Here is a 20,153-nt window from a genome sequence, read left to right on the forward strand (position 1 = left end):
CACTTCTGATTTTAATCATGAAACTGAATGTATCGTCTTTCTGCAACGTCAAAACTCATGTTAACATCGTTCACAGCTTACACACTGCTTCGCCCTTGAGCTTGTTATCTTTACCGTAAGCTCAGCCAATCACATATCATTATTTGCCTTTCATTATTTGCCTTCTGTGGACGAACCATGTGGAAATGACGAAAATATCGTGCAAATACGCAGTGACAGAAGATGCAAAACAAATTGATCGGAGACAGAGAGAGAGAGAGAGAGAGAGAAACAATCAACTAATGCAGACATTTCAGTTCTTTATTTATCTTCGGTCTATGCAAGAGTTGTTTGTCATCGAGAACTAAGATTACGTAACTGAAGATTGCAAGGCCAAGATGACGATTTACGGAGTTGCCAGAACACTACTAAACTAAGGTACTTTCTTTTATGAAGATTGCTTTCGTAATTGTAGTTACAGACAAAATATGTGACATGCACATATTCATAAAGAAGTTATTGCAGAAAAGCAGAAAAGCATCAATTAATTGTAATGAAATGGTTTGTAGTCAATTGTTGCTTAATTAATGGAGTTATTTTTTGCTTTTAGTGATGCACTGTTTTGGTTTTCTGTGATTTTATTTGTTACATATTTTAAAGCATAAAAAATAGCTTGATTTCCTGAAATGTGTTATATACAGGGTTACCGTAAACTTAGAAGCTGAAAATATTCGGTTTTGAAATTTGCAGTGCCACTTGGTCTCAACATAATAGTAATAATAATAAATTTGTAATTAAGGATGTGTGCATGAGCTATTTTGAAAATAAGAATGCTGATTCCGATCCGAGTCCAGAATAGATTCTCTTGCTGCAGAATCGATTCTCAAAAGTCATTGATACTGACCATTTTTGCCAAAGATTTCGCCGTGATTGGCAATATTATAATCCTCACGTGTTTGGGGCACGATGGCTCATTGGTAGAGTGCTTACCTCTGATGTGTGCTGTCCTTGGCTCGATTTCCGGCCAAGTAAGTTTGTGGTGGACAACATCGTGCAAATGGGTCTTCTTGATGTACCCCCATTTCCGTCCACTTTCTCACTCCATCAATTTTTCCAGCATCATTGAGTTGCCTTAATCATGGTCTCCCATAACCTAAAAGCAGGGCCGGCGCGAGGGGGGGTCGAGCCGTGCCACCGCCCAGAGCGGCAAGTCTAATGGGCGGCAAAATTTGAAAAAGAAAAGTATATTATCAAAATATGATGCTTCGTAATAGGCTTACATGGAAATATAAAATTGTGTTAACCTGAGAATGTAATTGAACTTACTTTACTCACATTCAAGAAAATACTCTCTCAGGAAATTCAGAGCATTCCTCCACGTTTTCAATTATCAAACTACTAGCCACAGGTATCTCGTTCAATATTTCCCTTGCAGCGGTGTAGATAGGATTTTGAGCTAGATTGCATAAGATTATCACGGTGTCTTTTTATATTTTTTTTCTATTCAATAATGTTCTAACGCTCCGCTCCAAGTATGCAAAAGGTACACTCCCACTTGAGACAGGCCGTTCTAGCCTGTAGCATCTAGAGACATTTAGGTTCTAATAGCGAGTTTTTGACCAATTTACAAATTGTTCATTCCGAATATAGTAAATCGTACAGCCTATTATTTCTTGAGAAATGTTTCATTTTTTGTATAGCTAAAAAAAGTTTATGACTTTTTTTTCTGCGTCAGTTCAACGTTAGGCCATACTAAAGGAACATATTAGTAGTCTCACTTTAAAATCATTATCCACCACAAGGTGGGAGAGCCGAATTGATGCTCTGACTCAGTTATCAAATATAGGAAGTTTATGATGCCTTACTTAAAATAAGTAATGACAATAGAACCGATAGAATGGTCGTCCACGATGCTCTGTGTATAGCAAACCAGCTGAGTTACTTTTCTTTCCTTTACTCACTCGTTGTCTGATATGACTTTAAAGCATTGATTCTCATGTGTTGGATGCAGTAGGATTTCTTGAAAATATATCTGGGTACTTTAAGAGGAGCAGAAATTATGCAAAGTTTAAATCTTACTTAGTTGATGCGATGGACTTGGCATCAGCATTAGATACGGGCGATCCACTGATACGTAATACAGTGCAAGCTCAAAGTCGAAAAAAGAGACAGTTTCAGTACGAGGCAGAGGATGAAGCTACTGAAAACATCTACAAACAAGCGATTTTTATAACAAAGTTCTGGAAGTGATTGTGTAAGCTTTTAAGAGAAAGATTTGAGCAACTTAAACATCACAGCGAGTATTTCAATTTTCTTTGCGATATAAGTAATCGTAAAGATATAGCCTACCACCTGAACTTTTTGTCTGAAAAGTGTACTAAACTTACCACCATTTTAACACACGAAGAATTGAAAGATATTAACCCCAGTGATTTGAAAGACAAACTGAAAGCGTTATCCACTATAATTAAGCCTGTGAAAGTTCACCAAAAAAAAAAAAAAAAAAAATTAAGGAACATGACTTTGCTCTCAATGTTAGTATTGCACGTAGAATTTTGTTAATCTTGCCTGTAACAGTGGCAAGTGGAGAAAGGAGTTTTTGGAAACAAGTTTATTAGAAACTATCTACACTCTTCTATGTCTGAAACACGCTTGAGTGGTCTAGCTACGATATCAATAGAACACAAATTGGCTAAAACATTGGACTACGCGATGTGATAAAGGAATTTGCTCATATCAAAGCAAGAAAAGTTTCTTTCAATTAAGGTATGTTAAATTTATGTATGTCTATTGTGTTTTAGTACATTATAAGGCTTAGGCTAATCACTTACATTTACCATAATATCTGATTTACTGTATTATCTTCTTGCTCCATACTCTATTGAAAACGCCTTTTGATATAAAATAAGCCTAAAAATTAAAATTCTTAGTCATGACTAAAGTATATTTTTAAAATTTTATTTTTCTGTATGCGCTGCTCTATATTACAGATATACAGCGAAATCGAGCATACTGAATATTGTGTCAGTATAGAGTCGTTTAAATATTACGTGAGCACTCCAGAAAGGTAGTTCATTTTTTTTTTTTTTTTGTTTACTTTTCCATTTTATACATGTTTTTAAATGGCACTTGAACGTTATCTGTCAAAATAAGGTTTGTGGATTAAAGGGGCGGCATGTGAAAGCACCGCCCAAGGCGGCAAAATTGCTAGCGCCGGCCCTGCCTAAAAGACATAACTGTGGGACGTTAAACTGAAAGATTTCATGTAATCCTCACACAGTTTGAACTAGAAATTCCCGACAGTGATAAAAACGCCCTATGAACTAAAATCTTGAAGCTGGATCAAACTAAAATAGATATTTACTAACAATATGTAATAAACTCAAAATAGGTACATACTAAAATAAAAGGAATTTTTTTCTTAAAATCGGGACATCAGTCCTTCACGAGCGAATATGTCGGAACATAAGGACAATGAATTTAAAACCGGTAACAAACAAAGAAACCCCAGGTGTATTACAACCCTGGTTATATAAAAGTCTCAGCACTAAGTAGTTTTATTTTATGGTATCTGGCAATACTATCTTTCTTATGTTGATATTATTTTAACTTAGAACTGACACCATAGTCTTTATCATCAATACGGTGACGACTGAATAAGGTAGAATATTAGCTGTAAAGTATAGACTAGGTTAGTTGCAAAATCTATAATTGCTTTTCTTTAAATATAATTTATTGTATTATTTTGTGATTTTTATCCTTTATACGTAGGCGTGTATTACGTGATAACGGCTATATTTACAAAGTAAAGATTTGTTTTTTTTTTTTTTAAGATTTTCTCGCAACAGTAGGCCGAAAATATTAAAAAGAACTCTTCCTTCAGATAGATATAATAATGTAAAGGTAACCAAGAAAGCTCTATCGCTTTTTCATCCACCACCATGGAACATCGATATGTCACCTAGGACGTACCTGGAAGATCAAAAATAGTCCCCATCACCATCGATGACCTTTTGCCAATGTTCTGGAAGGCCATGAATCCCATCGCGGTAGACATTGGTATGCCGTGAAGCGAAGGAAGCGAAGGGAGTGAAGCGAAGCGAAGGAAGTGAAGCATTTTACACCTCTACTAGGGATTTGAACTGGCGTCCTCTAAGGTGATTGTCCACGGAATGGAACAGGTGATAATCGGACAGTGCAATGTCCGGGAATACGGCAGATACAATAGTGTTTCCCATCCAAGGCGTAGAATGATGTCCCGGGTCATCCTAGCCACGTGGAGTTAGCGTTGTCCTGTAACAGGAGGACCATTTTGGGATTCAGAAGTGCTGGCTCCAGAGTTTTGAGTTTTCCTTTAACACGGCTCAACTGCTGACAGTACACAAGTTACATTGATGCTCTGGCCGGCTGGTAGTAGTTCCTGATGCACGCCGCGAGGAGTCCACCAAAGACACAGGAGGAGCTTCTTCTAGTGCAGTGCCGGTTTCGGCTGTTTTGGAACTGGTTCATTGTATGCTAACCAATGATGACACCGTGGAGCTTCGTACAGGACCAATTTCTCATCACATGTCAACAGCCTGTCCACAAATGGCTCCTTCCCCAGACGAGACAGCTAAGAAACACAGCTGTCTGCTCGTGTTGCCTTTGGCCCGGAGTCAAATCATGTGGTACCCATCAATCTAAGTTGCAGTGCTTCCCAAATTGATGGAAGTGCTGCCGAATGAATTGTACTCCTAGTTCCTCACATGTCTGGCCACTGTTCGCTTCATTTGCTGCCTGGAGATCTTCATATTATACATGTGTTGGGTGTTCCGGCGTGTGGTGCACTTCGAGTATTTCGTCACCGTCGTTAAACTTGTAAAACCACCACTGCACTGTCCGCATAGTCATGACACCCTCACGAAACGCCTGGCATATCTTTTGCCCCGGGGCAGCAGCGTTTGCCCCAGCTTAAACTGGTACAGCATACACGCCCTTATGGCGTTCTGTGGAAGTCCCATGTTCACTGTGTCCTTACGCAAGTTCACGGTGTAATTAAAACGGCACAACCAGCTAGTATGTTGGATATACCCACACCAACAACTGACCTTCGTCTTATCTCCATTCGCATTCAACTGACAATGTGTGGGCCAATTGAACATAGACCTCCACAAAAAGCGAGAGAACTTTCTTGTTTACCTTTATAATAATATAATAAAAAAGTCTCTCTAGAGAGGAATATGACAGCGGTATAGGCAGCAAGTTCTTCTACAGGACGATTACTTTTCCAGCAGGGTTGAGCCTTTTTTTATTTATTTATATATTTTTTTTACATAGGTACTACAAACAAACCAGTCTTCTTGCAGAATGTGAGTCCGTTCTGAAAGTAACCCAACTCTCCGCAGCGCGGTGCGAGAATCGATGAAGGGTGCAGGTAAGCGATCAAGGGTGCTATCGCTCGTGTTGTGTACACTGAAATACTTGATAGCTTTGGTGACAATGGAGCGCAATTTGAAACAGTGCTACGCTGTAAAATTTTGTGTTATAAAACTTTACGGAGACTTTAACCTTGCTACGGCAGGCTTAAAGCGAGGAAGTGAGATTACTCATGTAAACATACACTTGGTACACGGCGCTCAAGGAAGAACGGGAGATGGTCGAGGACAAACAACGATTAGGGACACCGCCCGCATCAAAAACGGAGGAAATGTGGCTCGTGTGAAAGGTCTTTTAGACAAAGACATACGTTTAAGTCTCCAGATGATTACAGAGGAGGTGGGACTGGCGAAAACGGAAGTTTTTAAAATTGTTATCGAAAATTTGAAGATGCAAAAAAATCTGTGCAAAAATGGTTCCGAAGATTTTGACGAACGATCGAATGCTGTGTCGTGTGTGAATTTCCCACGAAATTATGGTACGTGTGGACGGTAACGAAACTTTTCTCGGCCGAGTGATAACTTGGGATGAAACCTGATTGTTCGAGTACTACCCCGAAAGCAAGAGACAAAACTAAAAGTGGCATACTCCCGCGCCCCTTTGTCAAAAGAATGTCTCGATGCCCAAACCAAAGGTGAAGACAATGCTCATTGTGTTTTTCGACACGAAGGGTGTTGTGCACAAAGAGTTTGTATCTGCTGGGGCCACCATGAATGCAGCTTACTACAGAACAGTTCTTGAGCGTATCTGACAGAGTGTTCAGCGCGTCTGTTCTGATATCGCCGCTAGGTTGGTGCTTCACTACGAGAACGTGCCAGCTCACACACTGGTGTTGGTAGGTGAGTTTCTGGCCAAGGTACGCGTAGTAACGCTGCCTCATCCTCCTTACAGTCCGTAATTGGCACCGGCTGACTTCTTATTTGCCAAGGTAAAATGGATGCTCAAGGGAAAGCGTTTTGCGTCAATTAAAGAGGTTCAAGCCGCCATGACCGTATCTTTAAAGAGAATGTCAGTCAAAGACTACCAGGATTGCTACGAACAGTGGAAAAGTCGCTTTACTCGCTGTATTGAGGGTCAAGGTGCCTACAGTGGAGAATACTGACGACAGTTATAATTATCGTCACTAAATTGTTTGCAAATAAGTAAGTTCGGGTACTTTCAGAACGAACACTGTACATATTACACAATATTTGGTTGGTATGTTCGATTTGAGTTTAGCATTCCTTTCAGCGTCGAGACTATATGAGACGTAGACATACATCTTAACGTGGGATCCTAAACGCTTGTGCTGCCGGTGGGAATCGAACCCGGGTCTCCCACAAAGCATATTATTTCTATACTTTTAGTATGCTTGATTATTGAGGCATGGGTTTTTGCAGTTCCGAGTTAGTTATAGGTTGTAGGCAGTGATGATTTTAGGGGCTACCCCAGAGGGAATTCCTCCCCTTGCAGCTATGAAATTTCCTCCGGGATAAACCTTCGATCGTACTCAAAAAGAGTTACCAGTATTTTCGCGAGTTACCAGTCCATTATTTTAACTCCCTGTGTATAGAAATTCCCCCTGAGAGAAATCGTGCGAATTCATTACTGGATGTAGAAAATGTTCCAAAAGATCGTTGAAATAAAAATTGTTCATAAAAGCTTTAATTTATGTAGATAAGGTCATCATCATCATAGGTATTCTGCCTTTATTGGCAGGTCACTTGCCGCAGCTGAGAAGCTTCCATGCTCCACGGCCCTCCGCTAACTTCTTCGTCTTCGCGTATGATCTTTCTGTTTTTATATATGCTTAAATGCTTAAAAAACAATTAATGAAAAGCTTAAACTTTGGCACTGTCATACATTAACATAGTTATAAACTTGCAATGTGTCTATCCAAATAGACTAATGATAGTAACAATATGGAAGATAAAAGTTACTTTTTTAAGTATTATAAAGTGTTGACATAAACACTGTATTTTTTGTAAGAATTAAACAAGTTTAACAAACAGTTAACAAATAGGATTATCAGGTGTTCTCTTTTACCCAGATGCGTCTTCTTTTTCGGACCTTAAAGATGGACCTCGTTTTCAGAATAATAAGCAAATGCCCTCTTTTTGCGGATTACAGACAACTACTTCAGCTTCAGTATCATCTTAGCTTAATAATGCAGATCAACGTGATTTCTGATTTCATTTTGTTTTTGTTTGTTTAATGTGGCTTGCTTCCGTACTAATATTGAACTTGGACAACTTTATTTAGAAGTTTCACAGCTAAAAATAACAGAAAACATTTTAATGTGATTCTAATATAAGTCAGAAAGGGTCCAATCGTTTCAGCCTTTCTAGGCTAGATCCAAGAGCCGAACCCTTACCAAATCTTCTATCTACGCTTAGTTTAAGAATTAAAACATTATGGGTTTGATAATGATACACAACACAAACATTTAGTATGTTTAACTGAAGAGCGACGAAATATTACAGATAGGAGTATAAGACATTCTTTTTTTTATTTGGAAGTGTCTTCCTTCTCTGTCCTAAAATTATCCGGATTTTTAAAAGAAAATGGCGAAATATCCTTTTTATATTTTTGGAAGGACCACTACTGCTTCAACTTCAAGATTCATATATATTAAACTTGCTAGCCTTGGTAGCTACTTATCTGGAAGAAAGGAGGGAGAGAGGAAAGGAATTGGTGAAATAAGAGTTTTAATTATATTCTATTATTATTATCATATTATTTGACAATCTTTCGAGACATCAGATTCAAGAAAGTTAATTAACCTGTGGTGTGGATGCAAAATAAAGCATTGCTTAATTTAAACATATTAATAGTACTGATGATCCTGTAGTACGGAGAATATGGAAAGCCAGTTTGGTGAGAGACTGGAGGAAAGATTATTAAAAATTGATAACATGTATGGTGGAGATGAGATATGAAGCGAGGTGCGCTAGACAAGATGACACCTAGGTTTTGTTACAGAATCCAATGAGGCTATTTTATAGAGATGCAAGGGCTCGGAAAAAAACCGGCTTTTTTGGAAAAAAACTCGGTTTTTTCTGCTTTGCTTTTTTGCTTCGGAAATTTTGGGCTTTTTTCAAAATACTGCTTTAAATTGATAAAACAGACTTTGTATCGCTTCTCTATAACACAAAAAATCATTTAATTAGTGGTTGATGCTGATAATAATATAAAACATCGAAAATAAACTATGAATTTCGAAAAAATATTTCAAACAATTTTTCTTCAACATATTTACATTATGAATTCCACAGGATTAACCAATGTATATAATAAGAATTTTTTAACCTCCTATATACAAAAGTAAGCAGAGTTGGCAAGAACCGTGGTTGTTTTTGAATATGCCAAAAACCCGTTTTTGGGGGGATGTTTAAACCAGGCTTTTTTGGTTTAAACCAGGCTTTTTTGACTTAGATTTTTTGTTTTATATATTTATATTACATATTCACAGAAATAGCCTAAGTTTGTTTCGCCTTGATGTTATTATGCAACAGCGGGGTTATGCCGGAAGAACTCCCATAAGCTTAAAGAAGTGCGGTCAGTAAATTTCTTAAGTTGAGAATCTCCCGCCCTAGCCATTGGGAAAATCCCGTCATTACTTGAAATGTAAGACAATAACGGGAAAATCCTGTTATTGCTTTGCATGTAAAATTTAAAGGTCAACGTACCATAATCAGTACGCTAAAACTGAGGTATTAAATTACAAATTTAGTACCGGTACGTAGATATCATTGAAAGTCCAATCCAAGCTAATGTTGGAAGCTACGTAGGCAATCGATAAATTTTGCCAATTTCTATCAATATATTTAAGCAATATTGGCTTCTTTATAAAACAACACGCATTTAGGCACGTAGAAATATACAATTTGGTTTGTTTCGTATATTTAGGCTTAACATCCTTACGAAATACCGAGGTTATCAAGGAGAAGACTTTCGCTTAAACTGACATCCGAACCGCTACTTGGGTTACGCATGAAAGAAGGATTGTAGTTCGACCGAGAATTGAACATGGGACACCTTGATTAAAAGGTGAAAGGGAAATAAAACTATTGCAGGTGGTTTGATATCTGGAAACGTTACCATGAAGTTCACACGATTCGCATTTTTCATTCTTTTTATTTTTGTGGTTTAAACCAGTTATTAAAAAAAAAGTTGGTGTAAATCAGCCAACCCTAAAAGTAAACACTTCTTTTTAAAGAATACACAAATAACTAGCAAAATAGTATGTAGTATTTTTACTTCAAAATATTCCATACCCTCTTTTTGAAACAAAATAAAATTAAAATAAAACATAAGAGAAATACTTAGATTTATATGATACACTTAAAGGCTCCACATCTAGAGCTTTTGGTTCTGTATATTCTTGAAATTCTACAGTTAAGTTTTATAGAACCACCATCACAGTTTACCCAATCCTCAAGTTTTCTGAATTTTTAACAAGAGGGATTGAACATATCATTACGGAACTCCCCCCCCCCCAAAAAGACTACGGAATATATTTAAGTTAAGCTAAATACAACTGCACAACAAACATGACTGAGTGATTAGCTTTTGCGCTTCTATCGGGAAGTCCGGGATTCAACCAGCATTCGACCGTTCTGACAAAGCTTTTCTTCATTCCATCCGTGAATGTAGAAATAGTGCGTGTATTGTGAGTTGGGCGACTTCCTTTTTTATTGTTTTTAAATCGTTATTATTACTAATTACCAGCAGTGACGGTTTTGCGAAGGGTAGGGGGGCGGTCTTTCGGACTGAAGCCCGTTCCCCAAAGTTACGGAATGTCTGCAACAAACGAAATATCTATTATTTATGCCTTTACTCATAAACTTTAAGCTCCCGTCAAATAAAAATTACGAATGTTTAAAAAAACTAAACATTAGTAAGAAACCCTTCCCAAAATACTTTTCTAAATCCGCCACTGATTCTCAGTATAAAATGATTTTTAAAGTTGTATCCGGAAGATTATTGCTAAACATATAAACGAAACGAAATATTAGTTATGCCTGTACTCATAAACTTCAAGCACTTCCCAAATAAAATTAGGACTTTTTAGGAAACGAAACAATCAGAAAAAAACCCTCCTAAAGTACTTTTCTAAATCCGCTACTGATTATTTGTATAAGTTGGTATTCAAGGTTGTGTCCGGAAAATTATTGCTAAATCACTTCACAGCTACAGTATAACAGAAATGTGGAAGTACGGTTTGACGGATATATTGAAAAACGTACACTTTGACGGATAAATAGAAAAACGGGCAAGTTTAACTTTTGCGCTAGAAGCTAGAGTACTAAAAGCTCTTAGAAATGAAACACGGATGACAAACTAGAGAAGAAAAAAAATGTCGATAACTCAAAAGTTAAAATAAAGTTAAATAGCCTCTAAAATTACCCTCAAATACTACATTCTTCATGTTAGCTTTAATTCGTAAAACATGTGCTCCGTCCATCTTGATGGTGAATTTCAGAGCGAAATATCACATTCAGGTCATGGAATTTTTATCTAAGTATAGAATATACTATAAGAAAGCTATTTAGATAGAAAAATGATGAAGTTGAAAAAAGCCAAAATTTCCAAAATTCTCGTTTTTTTCCCAAAAAAGCCGGCTTTTTATGTGAAAAAAACCATCGATTCAAAAAAGCCGGCTTTTTTGCATCTCTACTATTTTATTCCTAGGGGTAGCTCTAGGCGATGATGAGATACGTAGAGAACTCTTGTTAAAGACAAAGGTAATTACTATCCATGGCGAAATGGATGGATGAAGGAATGTTCATGATGAGCGTAATCGCCAATGACTAATAATATGGGGCCTCTGGGTGGTAAAATGTAATGATTCAGTGTGAAAAGTAGTGATAATATTGAGATGAGATTGAGATATCAGTGAGGTGTAGGATGGAGTGCGAGATGTCACATTGCGCCCTTCAGGAATGGGGTTGAGTCTAAAGCCACATTGTCACGTTAGAAGAACTTGTAGCTGTCACAAAAAAATCTCGAAACCCTACCATATTTCACCGCGTACACATAGTCTTGAAAGGGTCATAAGACATTTTTTTCCATCTTGCAAGGAGTTGAACGATGCGCAACTTTCTGGGACGTCTTGCTTGCTACCTGCTATCGCCCTCCCGCTGACATAAAAGAAAAAACAGTTTCGCCGCTTCCGAAACAACGGATTCTTTTGCACAGGGAGGGGAAGTGCTCCAAAATACACATTTTTAATGAGGAGGTTCACTGTTTGTCCACTAGAGTGCAGTGCTGCATGGGTGGTGATATCTTTCTTGCTTACAAGAAGTTGTAAAATCTAAACAGTAGATAGAAAGATCGGATAGCAAGGTCTTTTTTTTTTTTTTTTTTTTTTTTTTTTTTTTATGACAGCTACAAGATTCATGTAAAATGGAAACGTACCATTTGCATTTACTGATATAGGTAAGTCGAAGTTTCTGGATATGGTAGTGCAAGGTAGAGAAAGGAAAAAGACGGTATAAATCCTGACTAGGTATAGGCAAACTGATTCGGAAAGCGTGGCGCTCGAGGATTAGAAGCTTATTATAGAATATAACTGGGGCGGCTATTCATTTGCTAGAGCCAAATGTTAATATTGGACGTAGGAACACTTGATACGTATTTAGGATAATGTGCGGCTTAAGTTCCGAGGTAGTATCAGCCACACGATTTAACAAATTGAGGCGATTAAAAGCTTTAAAGGTGGCATGTTGGAAGTGTTTCGTACATATTAGGTGTTCGTCATACGTTATACTTACAAGTTAGATAGATGACGATATTACGTTGTTAGATACGAATGTTGTCGATGTTAACAAAGATCTGTCGGTGGTTACGACGAACTTTACAATATAGTTGCGTCGACGTAGTAGAGATACTATGGCATGGGGTTTTGCAGAGTTATTTGTAAGTTTCTATCGAGTACACCAGGTTGTAAAGGAGAGTATTGCGGTCTGAAGAAGAGTAGTACTCTGTTGAACAGTTGTAGCATGGGAGAGATTTTTTATGGATTATGTAAAATTGAAAGAAAAATTAAGTTCAGCCACGAATCGAGGAGGTAATGTGCAGGAAACAAGCTAAATCATCTATTAACAAGTAAATCCGTATCCATAGGGGGCGGGCACCCCTTCAATTTTTAATACCCCCCTAAACTTTTTACAGTAGGCTTGCAAATGAACTATAATATGGTGATGAACTATAATGTGATTGGATCGGGCACCCATTTTTGGGCTAGCTACGGTCCTGTAACAGGTGAGAGACATTTCATAATATTTATTTCATGCTAACTGTAACATAATTCTAATAAATTTATAGTATGATTTTCCTGTTCATACACAGTAAGACTGGTTGATTTAATTAATAACCGATACATAGGGTCTACTTTGACAGTTTTCAGATAGTTAATTGTAATTTATATTAAGGATAGCTTAAATTTGGGGTACATGTTTAAGTGGAAAAGCATAATCGGGGTATGTAATATATATAAAGTGAACAATCAGTGATGTAGAGAAAGATCTTCTTTTTTTAAGCTTGTCATGTGGTAACTCATTAACAGATTAACTCCATTTAAGAGGAGACCCCTAACTGCTGCTCCCCTTAACTACACACCCGGACAGTTATTTTTTCATAAGACAGGATATATGCTATTATTCTAATATAGGCTTTAAAATTTTATGTAAGCATCAAAATGCATAATGCACTGGCCTGGAATTCAAAGACGAAAGTACGTTTTGCATGCTGTGTCACTCTCAAGTAGCATACATCGATGAAACTTGAACTATATATAAAAATAATACTGCAGTGTAATAGAGGAAACAACAGGAATAAACACGTAATTAGAAGAACGAAAGTAGCACTTACATAGAAACAATAACTTAACATTGAAGTCACTGGGTCAGTCCATCTGACATGATCCTTGACACGTCTATATGGTAAGGAAATAAAAATGAACGTAAAAATGACATGTGATCTGATACCATGCACGTTAAGATTTTGACTCTAGGAAATATCGTAAGATGTTTCCTAGGGTTTATCGCATAGTATATAGCGGGCCTTACTGATAAAGAACGTAAATATAGATCAATTAATGAACTTCAACAAATACGATTGAGTTTGTATCACATCAGTTTCTCCATTTGCATTGCAAATAGAATAAACATCCTTTCTATTATCTATTATCGAAATTAAATTAGATCTTTAGCTAAGATCATACGGATGTTAGGTGAGTAAACCATACGAGGGATTGAGTATAGCCCGCTCCCCCCAGTGATTTTTAACGAATCATAGTGATTCTAACGATTCATACTAGTTCATAATGAATCGGAATCGCATGTTATAAAGATTTAAGATGTAAATCTTGCGGTAAGGAAGCTTTAGTATAAGTAGTAGTAGTAGCAGTAGTAGTAGTAGTAGTTAGTAGCAATAGTAGTAGTAGTGGTAATTAGTAACAATAGTAGTAGTAGTAGTAGGAACGGGTTAGAAGACCCGCAGGGGTTGGTTGGGTTCTGTTATCGATATAAGTAGTAGTAGTAGTAGTAGTAGGAATAGTAGTAGTGGTAGTAGCAGTAGTAGGAATAGTAGTAGTAGCAGTAGTAGGAATAGTAGTAGTAGTAGTAGGAATGTAGTAGTAGTAGACTCTTCCAGTTCCGGTGACAAAGAACTGGGGGGAGCGGGCTATACACAAGCCCATACGAGCACCCTCTGGTTCACCACAAATTCATAGTATGACCTGAGATGGAATTGAGAAGCTATTGAATCAGAAGACATTATCTAATACAGCGACTTATTGTATTTTTTAAAATATAAGTTACATAGTGCAATGTACAAGGAGTCATGAAAAAAGGGAGTAAGGTCAAGTATCATTACTTTAAGCTTGGATAGTTTCAAATGTAACTTACTATTAGACAGAAAGTGCGCAATAATTATTTTTACTGAGCTGTGGGATTATAGAATGAAATAAAGTTGTCACAGATCATATATTAATTGTTTAATATTTATTGTATAATTTAGTGATCCTTTGAAAGAAGAAACAATCTTTGAAAAATGGCTACGGATTACTTCTCTCAAGATAGATTTAAATACGATACTTCAGAGGATCTGATGGCATATGCCAAAGAAGAGTTGAACGAGGATCCAGAGAAAGTAAAAGAGCAGCTACAGGATCTGAGGAGTGCAGTGTTAGGTAAGACTTTGAATCAATTTAATTGAATAACTACAACACAGAAAAAGTAGTTTTTCCCGATGCAGTTTCTATCTATCTTTCTTCCTTTTCTTTAATACGATTTATTTCATTCTTAGAAGTGAAGTTATCATATGTAACAACTCAGATATTTAATTGTTCTCTTTTCTTGCCAGTTGGGTAACATGCGTAGTCCCGCGTTCCATTCCCAGTGGGAATCCTTTTCTTGGATACAACCCCGAGTTGTACTAGGGATCTGTCTTTAAACAATGTGTCTATTCTCTTTATGCCTTGATGCTTAGAATGAACGTTGACTTTAGTCAATCAACCAATCAAATAGGTATTTAAGTATATCAGTAGCAGTGTGGCGAAAGTGGAATCTGAGTGGATTCCAAATCTGAAAATGGATATATTAAATCTCCTCGGTGAAGAGATCTGCTCAGATAGCATCGATCGCACTATATTCAAATCTTACTTTAGACTATATGTTGTTCAGGAAGCTACGTTAGGCCTGCTAAACACTATGAGATAAATATCTTACGATTTATTTTAGGACAAATGTTACTACATATTTCGTAGGAAATCCTACCCTTTTGTGCCATACACGTGAAGATGTTTCATGTTTGACGGAATGATGTTGCGAGGTGTTGATCCATAGTGCATTGATAATAGTGATAATATAATTATAAAAAACTAGCAGCGTTCACCCCGCTTCGCTGCGGTCACCCCGGAACGCAATAAACTTTGTTACTTAGATAATTTTTACTTTTTCGCTTTCAAGTGATATGATAAAAACCATAGAAGATTGCAGTAAATCTTAACATTATATCGCCTGTCATTTATGTTAACCCGCCCCGCTTCGCTGCGGTCATCCCGGTGCTGGCATATTGTAAAAGTGTCTGTAAAAATAAGCAAATCAATTAAAAAATTTTAAACAGAAGATTCAAGCTATTTTCCGCTGTATATCGCCTGTCATTTATGTTAACCCGCAGTAGTAGGCCCCCGCGTATGGCTTAATGGCTCAAAGGTCAAAGGTCAATGACCTTGGCCCGGGGTCAATGACCTAGGGGTACCTAGGACCACCCCCTCTAAATTTTGGCAGGGGTACCATGGCCCACCCCCTAAATTTTGGCAGGGGTACATAGGACCACCCCCCTTAAATTTTGGAAATTGCCAAATCTAAAAATTTGGTATGGTAGCCTAGGACCACAGTATGTACCTCTATCAGTATTGGGGGTCTATGTCGTTCCCTTTCATGGGTAAAAAATTGCCAAAAATTCAAATTTCGGGGGTTTTTGACCTAATTTATCCCCTTTGATGAGGTATTATTACCCTATATAGTTATATGGGCGTATACAGGGGTCCATTACCTTTCATAACATATGGGTATATTAATGCACCCCTTGAAAAATTTGGGAGGGGTATCTTGGCCCACCCCTTAAATTTTGGAAATTGACCAATTTAAACATTAGGTATTATAGTACAGGACCCTAATATGTATCATGATAAATTTGGGCGGTCCACCTTGTTTCCTTCTAGGGGTAAAAAATTGCCAAAAATATAAACGTAAGCAATACGTTGTACCACGTGTTTGGTTTTCGACCTAATTTATCTCCTTGGATGAGGTCCTATTACCTTATATAGTTATATGGTCATGTATAGTGGTCCATTATCTATCATAAGACATGGGTACATTGGTGCACCCCTTTAAATTTTTGCGAAGGGTACCTTGGCCCACCCCTTAAATTTTGGAAATTGCCCAATTTAAACATTGGGTATTATAGTACAGGACCCTAATATGTATTATGATAAATTTGGGTGGTCCACCTCGTTCCCTTCTAAAGGTACAAAATTGTCAAAATATAAACGTAAGCAATACGTAGTACCACGTGTTTGGTTTTTGGTCGATTTTATCCCCTTTGATGAGGTGTTCTTATCCTATATAGTTATATGGTCATGTATAGGGGTCCATTACCTTTCATAAGATATGGGTATATTTGTGCACTCCTTTAAAAATTGGGGAGGGGTACTTTGGCCCACCCCTTAAATTTTGGAAATTGCCCAATTTAAACATTTGGTATTATAGTACCGGACCCTAACATGTATTATGATAAATTTGGGTGGTCCACCTCGTTCCCTTCTAGGGGTACAAAATTGTCAAAATATAAACGTAAGCAATACGTTGTACCACGTGTTTGGTCTTTTGGCCCAATTTATCCTCTTGGATGAGGTTTTATTACCTTATATGGTTATGTATAGGGGTCTATTCCCTATCATAAGACATAGGTACATTTGTGCACTCCTTTAAAAATTTGGGAGGGGTACCTTGGCCCACCCCTTAAATTTTAGAAATTGCTCATTTTATATATTTGGTATTATAGTACTGGACCCTAACATGTATTATGATAAATTTGGGTGGTCCACCTCGTTCCCTTTTAGGGGTACAAAATTGCCAAAAATATAAACGTAAGCAATACGTTGTACCACGTGTTTGGTTTTGACCTAAGTTATCCCCTTGGATGAGGTCCTATTACCTTATATGGTTATATGTATAGGGTTTATTCCCTATCATAAGACATTGGTACATTTGTGCACTCCTTTTAAAATTTGTGAGGGGTACCTTGGCCCACCCCTTAAATTTTAGAAATTGCTCATTTTATATATTTGGTATTATAGTACTGGACCCTAACATGTATTATGATAAATTTGGGTGGTCCACCTCGTTCCCTTTTAGGGGTACAAAATTGCCAAAAATATAAACGTAAGCAATACGTTGTACCACGTGTTTGGTTTTGACCTAAGTTATCCCCTTGGATGAGGTCCTATTACCTTATATGGTTATATGTATAGGGTTTATTCCCTATCATAAGACATTGGTACATTTGTGCACTCCTTTTAAAATTTGTGAGGGGTACCTTGGCCCACCCCTTAAATTTTAGAAATTGCTCATTTTACATATTTGGTATTATAGTACTGGACCCTAACATGTATTATGATAAATTTGGGTGGTTCACCTCGTTCCCTTTCATGGGTACACAATTGCCAAATTTTAGTACAACCACGTGTTTGGTTTTGGCTCAATTTATCCCCTTGGATGAGGTCCTATTACCTTATATGGTTATATGTATAGGGTTTATTCCCTATCATAAGACATTGGTACATTTGTGCACTCCTTTTAAAATTTGTGAGGGGTACCTTGGCCCACCCCTTAAATTTTAGAAATTGCTCATTTTACATATTTGGTATTATAGTACTGGACCCTAACATGTATTATGATAAATTTGGGTGGTTCACCTCGTTCCCTTTTAGGGGTACGAAATTGCCAAATTTTAGTACAACCACGTGTTTGTTTTGGCTCAATTTATCCCCTTGGATGAGGTCCTATTACCTTATATGATTATATGGTTATGTATATTGGTCCATTCCCTATTATAAGACATGGGTATATTGATGCACCCCGGGAGGGGTACCTTGGCCCACCTCTTTATTTTGGAAATTGCCCAATTTAAACATTTGGTATAATAGTATAAGACCCTAATATGTATTATGATAAATTTGGGTGGTCCATCTCGTTCCCTTTCATGGGTACGAAATTGCCAAATTTTAGTACAACCACGTGTTTCGTTTTTGACCTAATTTATTCCCTTGGATGAGGTCCTATTACCTAATATGATTATATAGTCTTGTATAGGGTCCATTTTCTATCATAAGACATAGGTACATTGATGCACCCGGGAGGTGTACCATAGCCAATCCCTTAAATTTTGGAAATTTTTCAATTTAAGCATTCGCTATCATAGTACATGACATCAATATGTATCATGATAAATTTGGGTGGTCCACCTTGTTCCCTTTCATGAGTAAAAAAAAATGCCAAAATATAAACATAAGCAATATGTTGTATCACGTGTTTGGTTTTTGGCCCAATTTATCCCGTTTGATGCGGTTTTATTACCTTATATGGTTATATGGTCATGTATATAGGTTCATTTCATATCATAAGACATGAGTACATTGATGCACCCTTTAAAAATTTGGGAGGGGTATCTTGACTCATCCACTCAGTTTTAGAAATTGTTTTAATATCAGCATTTGGTATCTTCGTACAGGTCTTCAATATGTAGCACTATAAATTTGGATGGTCCACATCGTTCCCTTTCATGGGTAAAGAACTACCAAAAATCAAATTTCGGAGGTTATTGACCCCTTTGATAAGTATTTAGCACGTTATATGGTTTTTGGGAATTATCAAATAACATAATTCGGTAAACATTTTCTAGGACCCATTGGTGTTCCTCTTATGGCCAAATATTCAAAATTTAAAGGTTATTGAATAACTACAGGATTTATTACTTTTTCATAAGATACAGGTGTATTTGTGTACCAATCTTAAATTTTGGGAGGGGTACATTTTTTATTGTCATATCAATAATTGGTAATTGTTCTTAAAATTGGATAGTATCTCATTCATTGGGTAAATCATTATGATCACGTGATCAGTTATTGACCTATGATGGGATTAGGAGTCCAGGACATTGGTACATTTAAACTTTGTAGGATAATTTGAGAATGCGTCATTGGTATTGATTATTACAGCCAAATATAAACGTAAGCAATACGATGTACCACGTGATAGACCTTGATGAGGTAGTATACAGGGATACATAGCTAACCTTATTGAATCTTATGACTCATAGTCTTAAGGGAATACATGCTACAACACTGACAAAGTTATTGTTGATGCAATTTGATTGGTTGATCACTATCTTTCGTGCAATCTGATTGGCTGATCACTATATTTCATGCAATCTGATTGGTTGCTGATTTTCAAATCTTTGCTGCATTCAGTTTTAAGTTTTGTTTAACATTTAAAAATCTTGGTTTCGTTCAACGTTTTGCACTCACTGATAAATATGATCAAAACCGTTTATTTGTTAATCGAATAGTTAAAAACCGGATAAAGTTTGACGGTTAACCGTGAAACGTGAAATTTTTTTACTTTGAAAATTTTTGTTTCGACATTTTTGTTTCGAAATTTTTGTTTGAAAAATTTTTGTTTGTAAATTTTTGTTTCAATCTTTTGTTTAAAATTTTTTCGTTTGAAATTTTTTGTTTGAGATTTTTCGTTTCCAAAATTTTTTTTGAAAATTTTTTTGTTTGGAAAATTTTGTTTCAAATTTTTTTGTTTGAAATTTTTTTTGAAAATTTTTTGTTTGAAATTTTGTTTGACATTTTTAAAAGTTTGTGCACTCATTAGTAAAGAACCGGAACTGTTTAGAACAAAAACCTCTGGCAACATTGTGGTGCAATAGTACACGTCAGAATATGGGGTTGTACTTGAAATGAAAAAACACAATTCATTGAAATGGATCATTTTATTACACTCCACATACATCCATACCAGATAAATTATCTGGATATTGTTGATACAATGTATTTTGAACTTCTTGCACTAGTTTGTCTTTAGCGTATACTTTTAATTCCAGTTGAAGTCTATTAAGGTCTATTGCAATATCAATTGGTGGAAACTCAATGTCCATTTGATCACAAATAAACTGTTTATCAATACAGGTATGCACCCACGAAC

At 36.6% G+C, this 20,153-nt stretch overlaps 1 protein-coding gene across 3 annotated transcripts in view; it reads left to right on the forward strand.

Moving 5' to 3' along the window:
* Positions 1 to 233: 233 nt before the first annotated feature.
* Positions 234 to 20,153, forward strand: part of LOC145693293 (alpha-tocopherol transfer protein-like) — a 111,845-nt gene continuing 91,925 nt past the window's right edge. For 2 of the 3 annotated variants that reach the window (XM_081769148.1, XM_081769150.1), the window contains exons 1-2: positions 234 to 417; positions 14,398 to 14,569. In XM_081769148.1, the coding sequence (XP_081625274.1) occupies positions 14,431 to 14,569 (139 nt within the window). In that variant the 5' untranslated portion in view covers positions 234 to 417; positions 14,398 to 14,430. The other variant, XM_081769149.1, reaches the window with a different exon arrangement.

Source organism: Thermobia domestica, chromosome 8, assembly GCF_964235325.1.
Source record: "Thermobia domestica chromosome 8, izTheDome1.hap1.1, whole genome shotgun sequence".
In the NCBI taxonomy this organism is placed as follows: Eukaryota; Metazoa; Arthropoda; class Insecta; order Zygentoma; family Lepismatidae; genus Thermobia; species Thermobia domestica.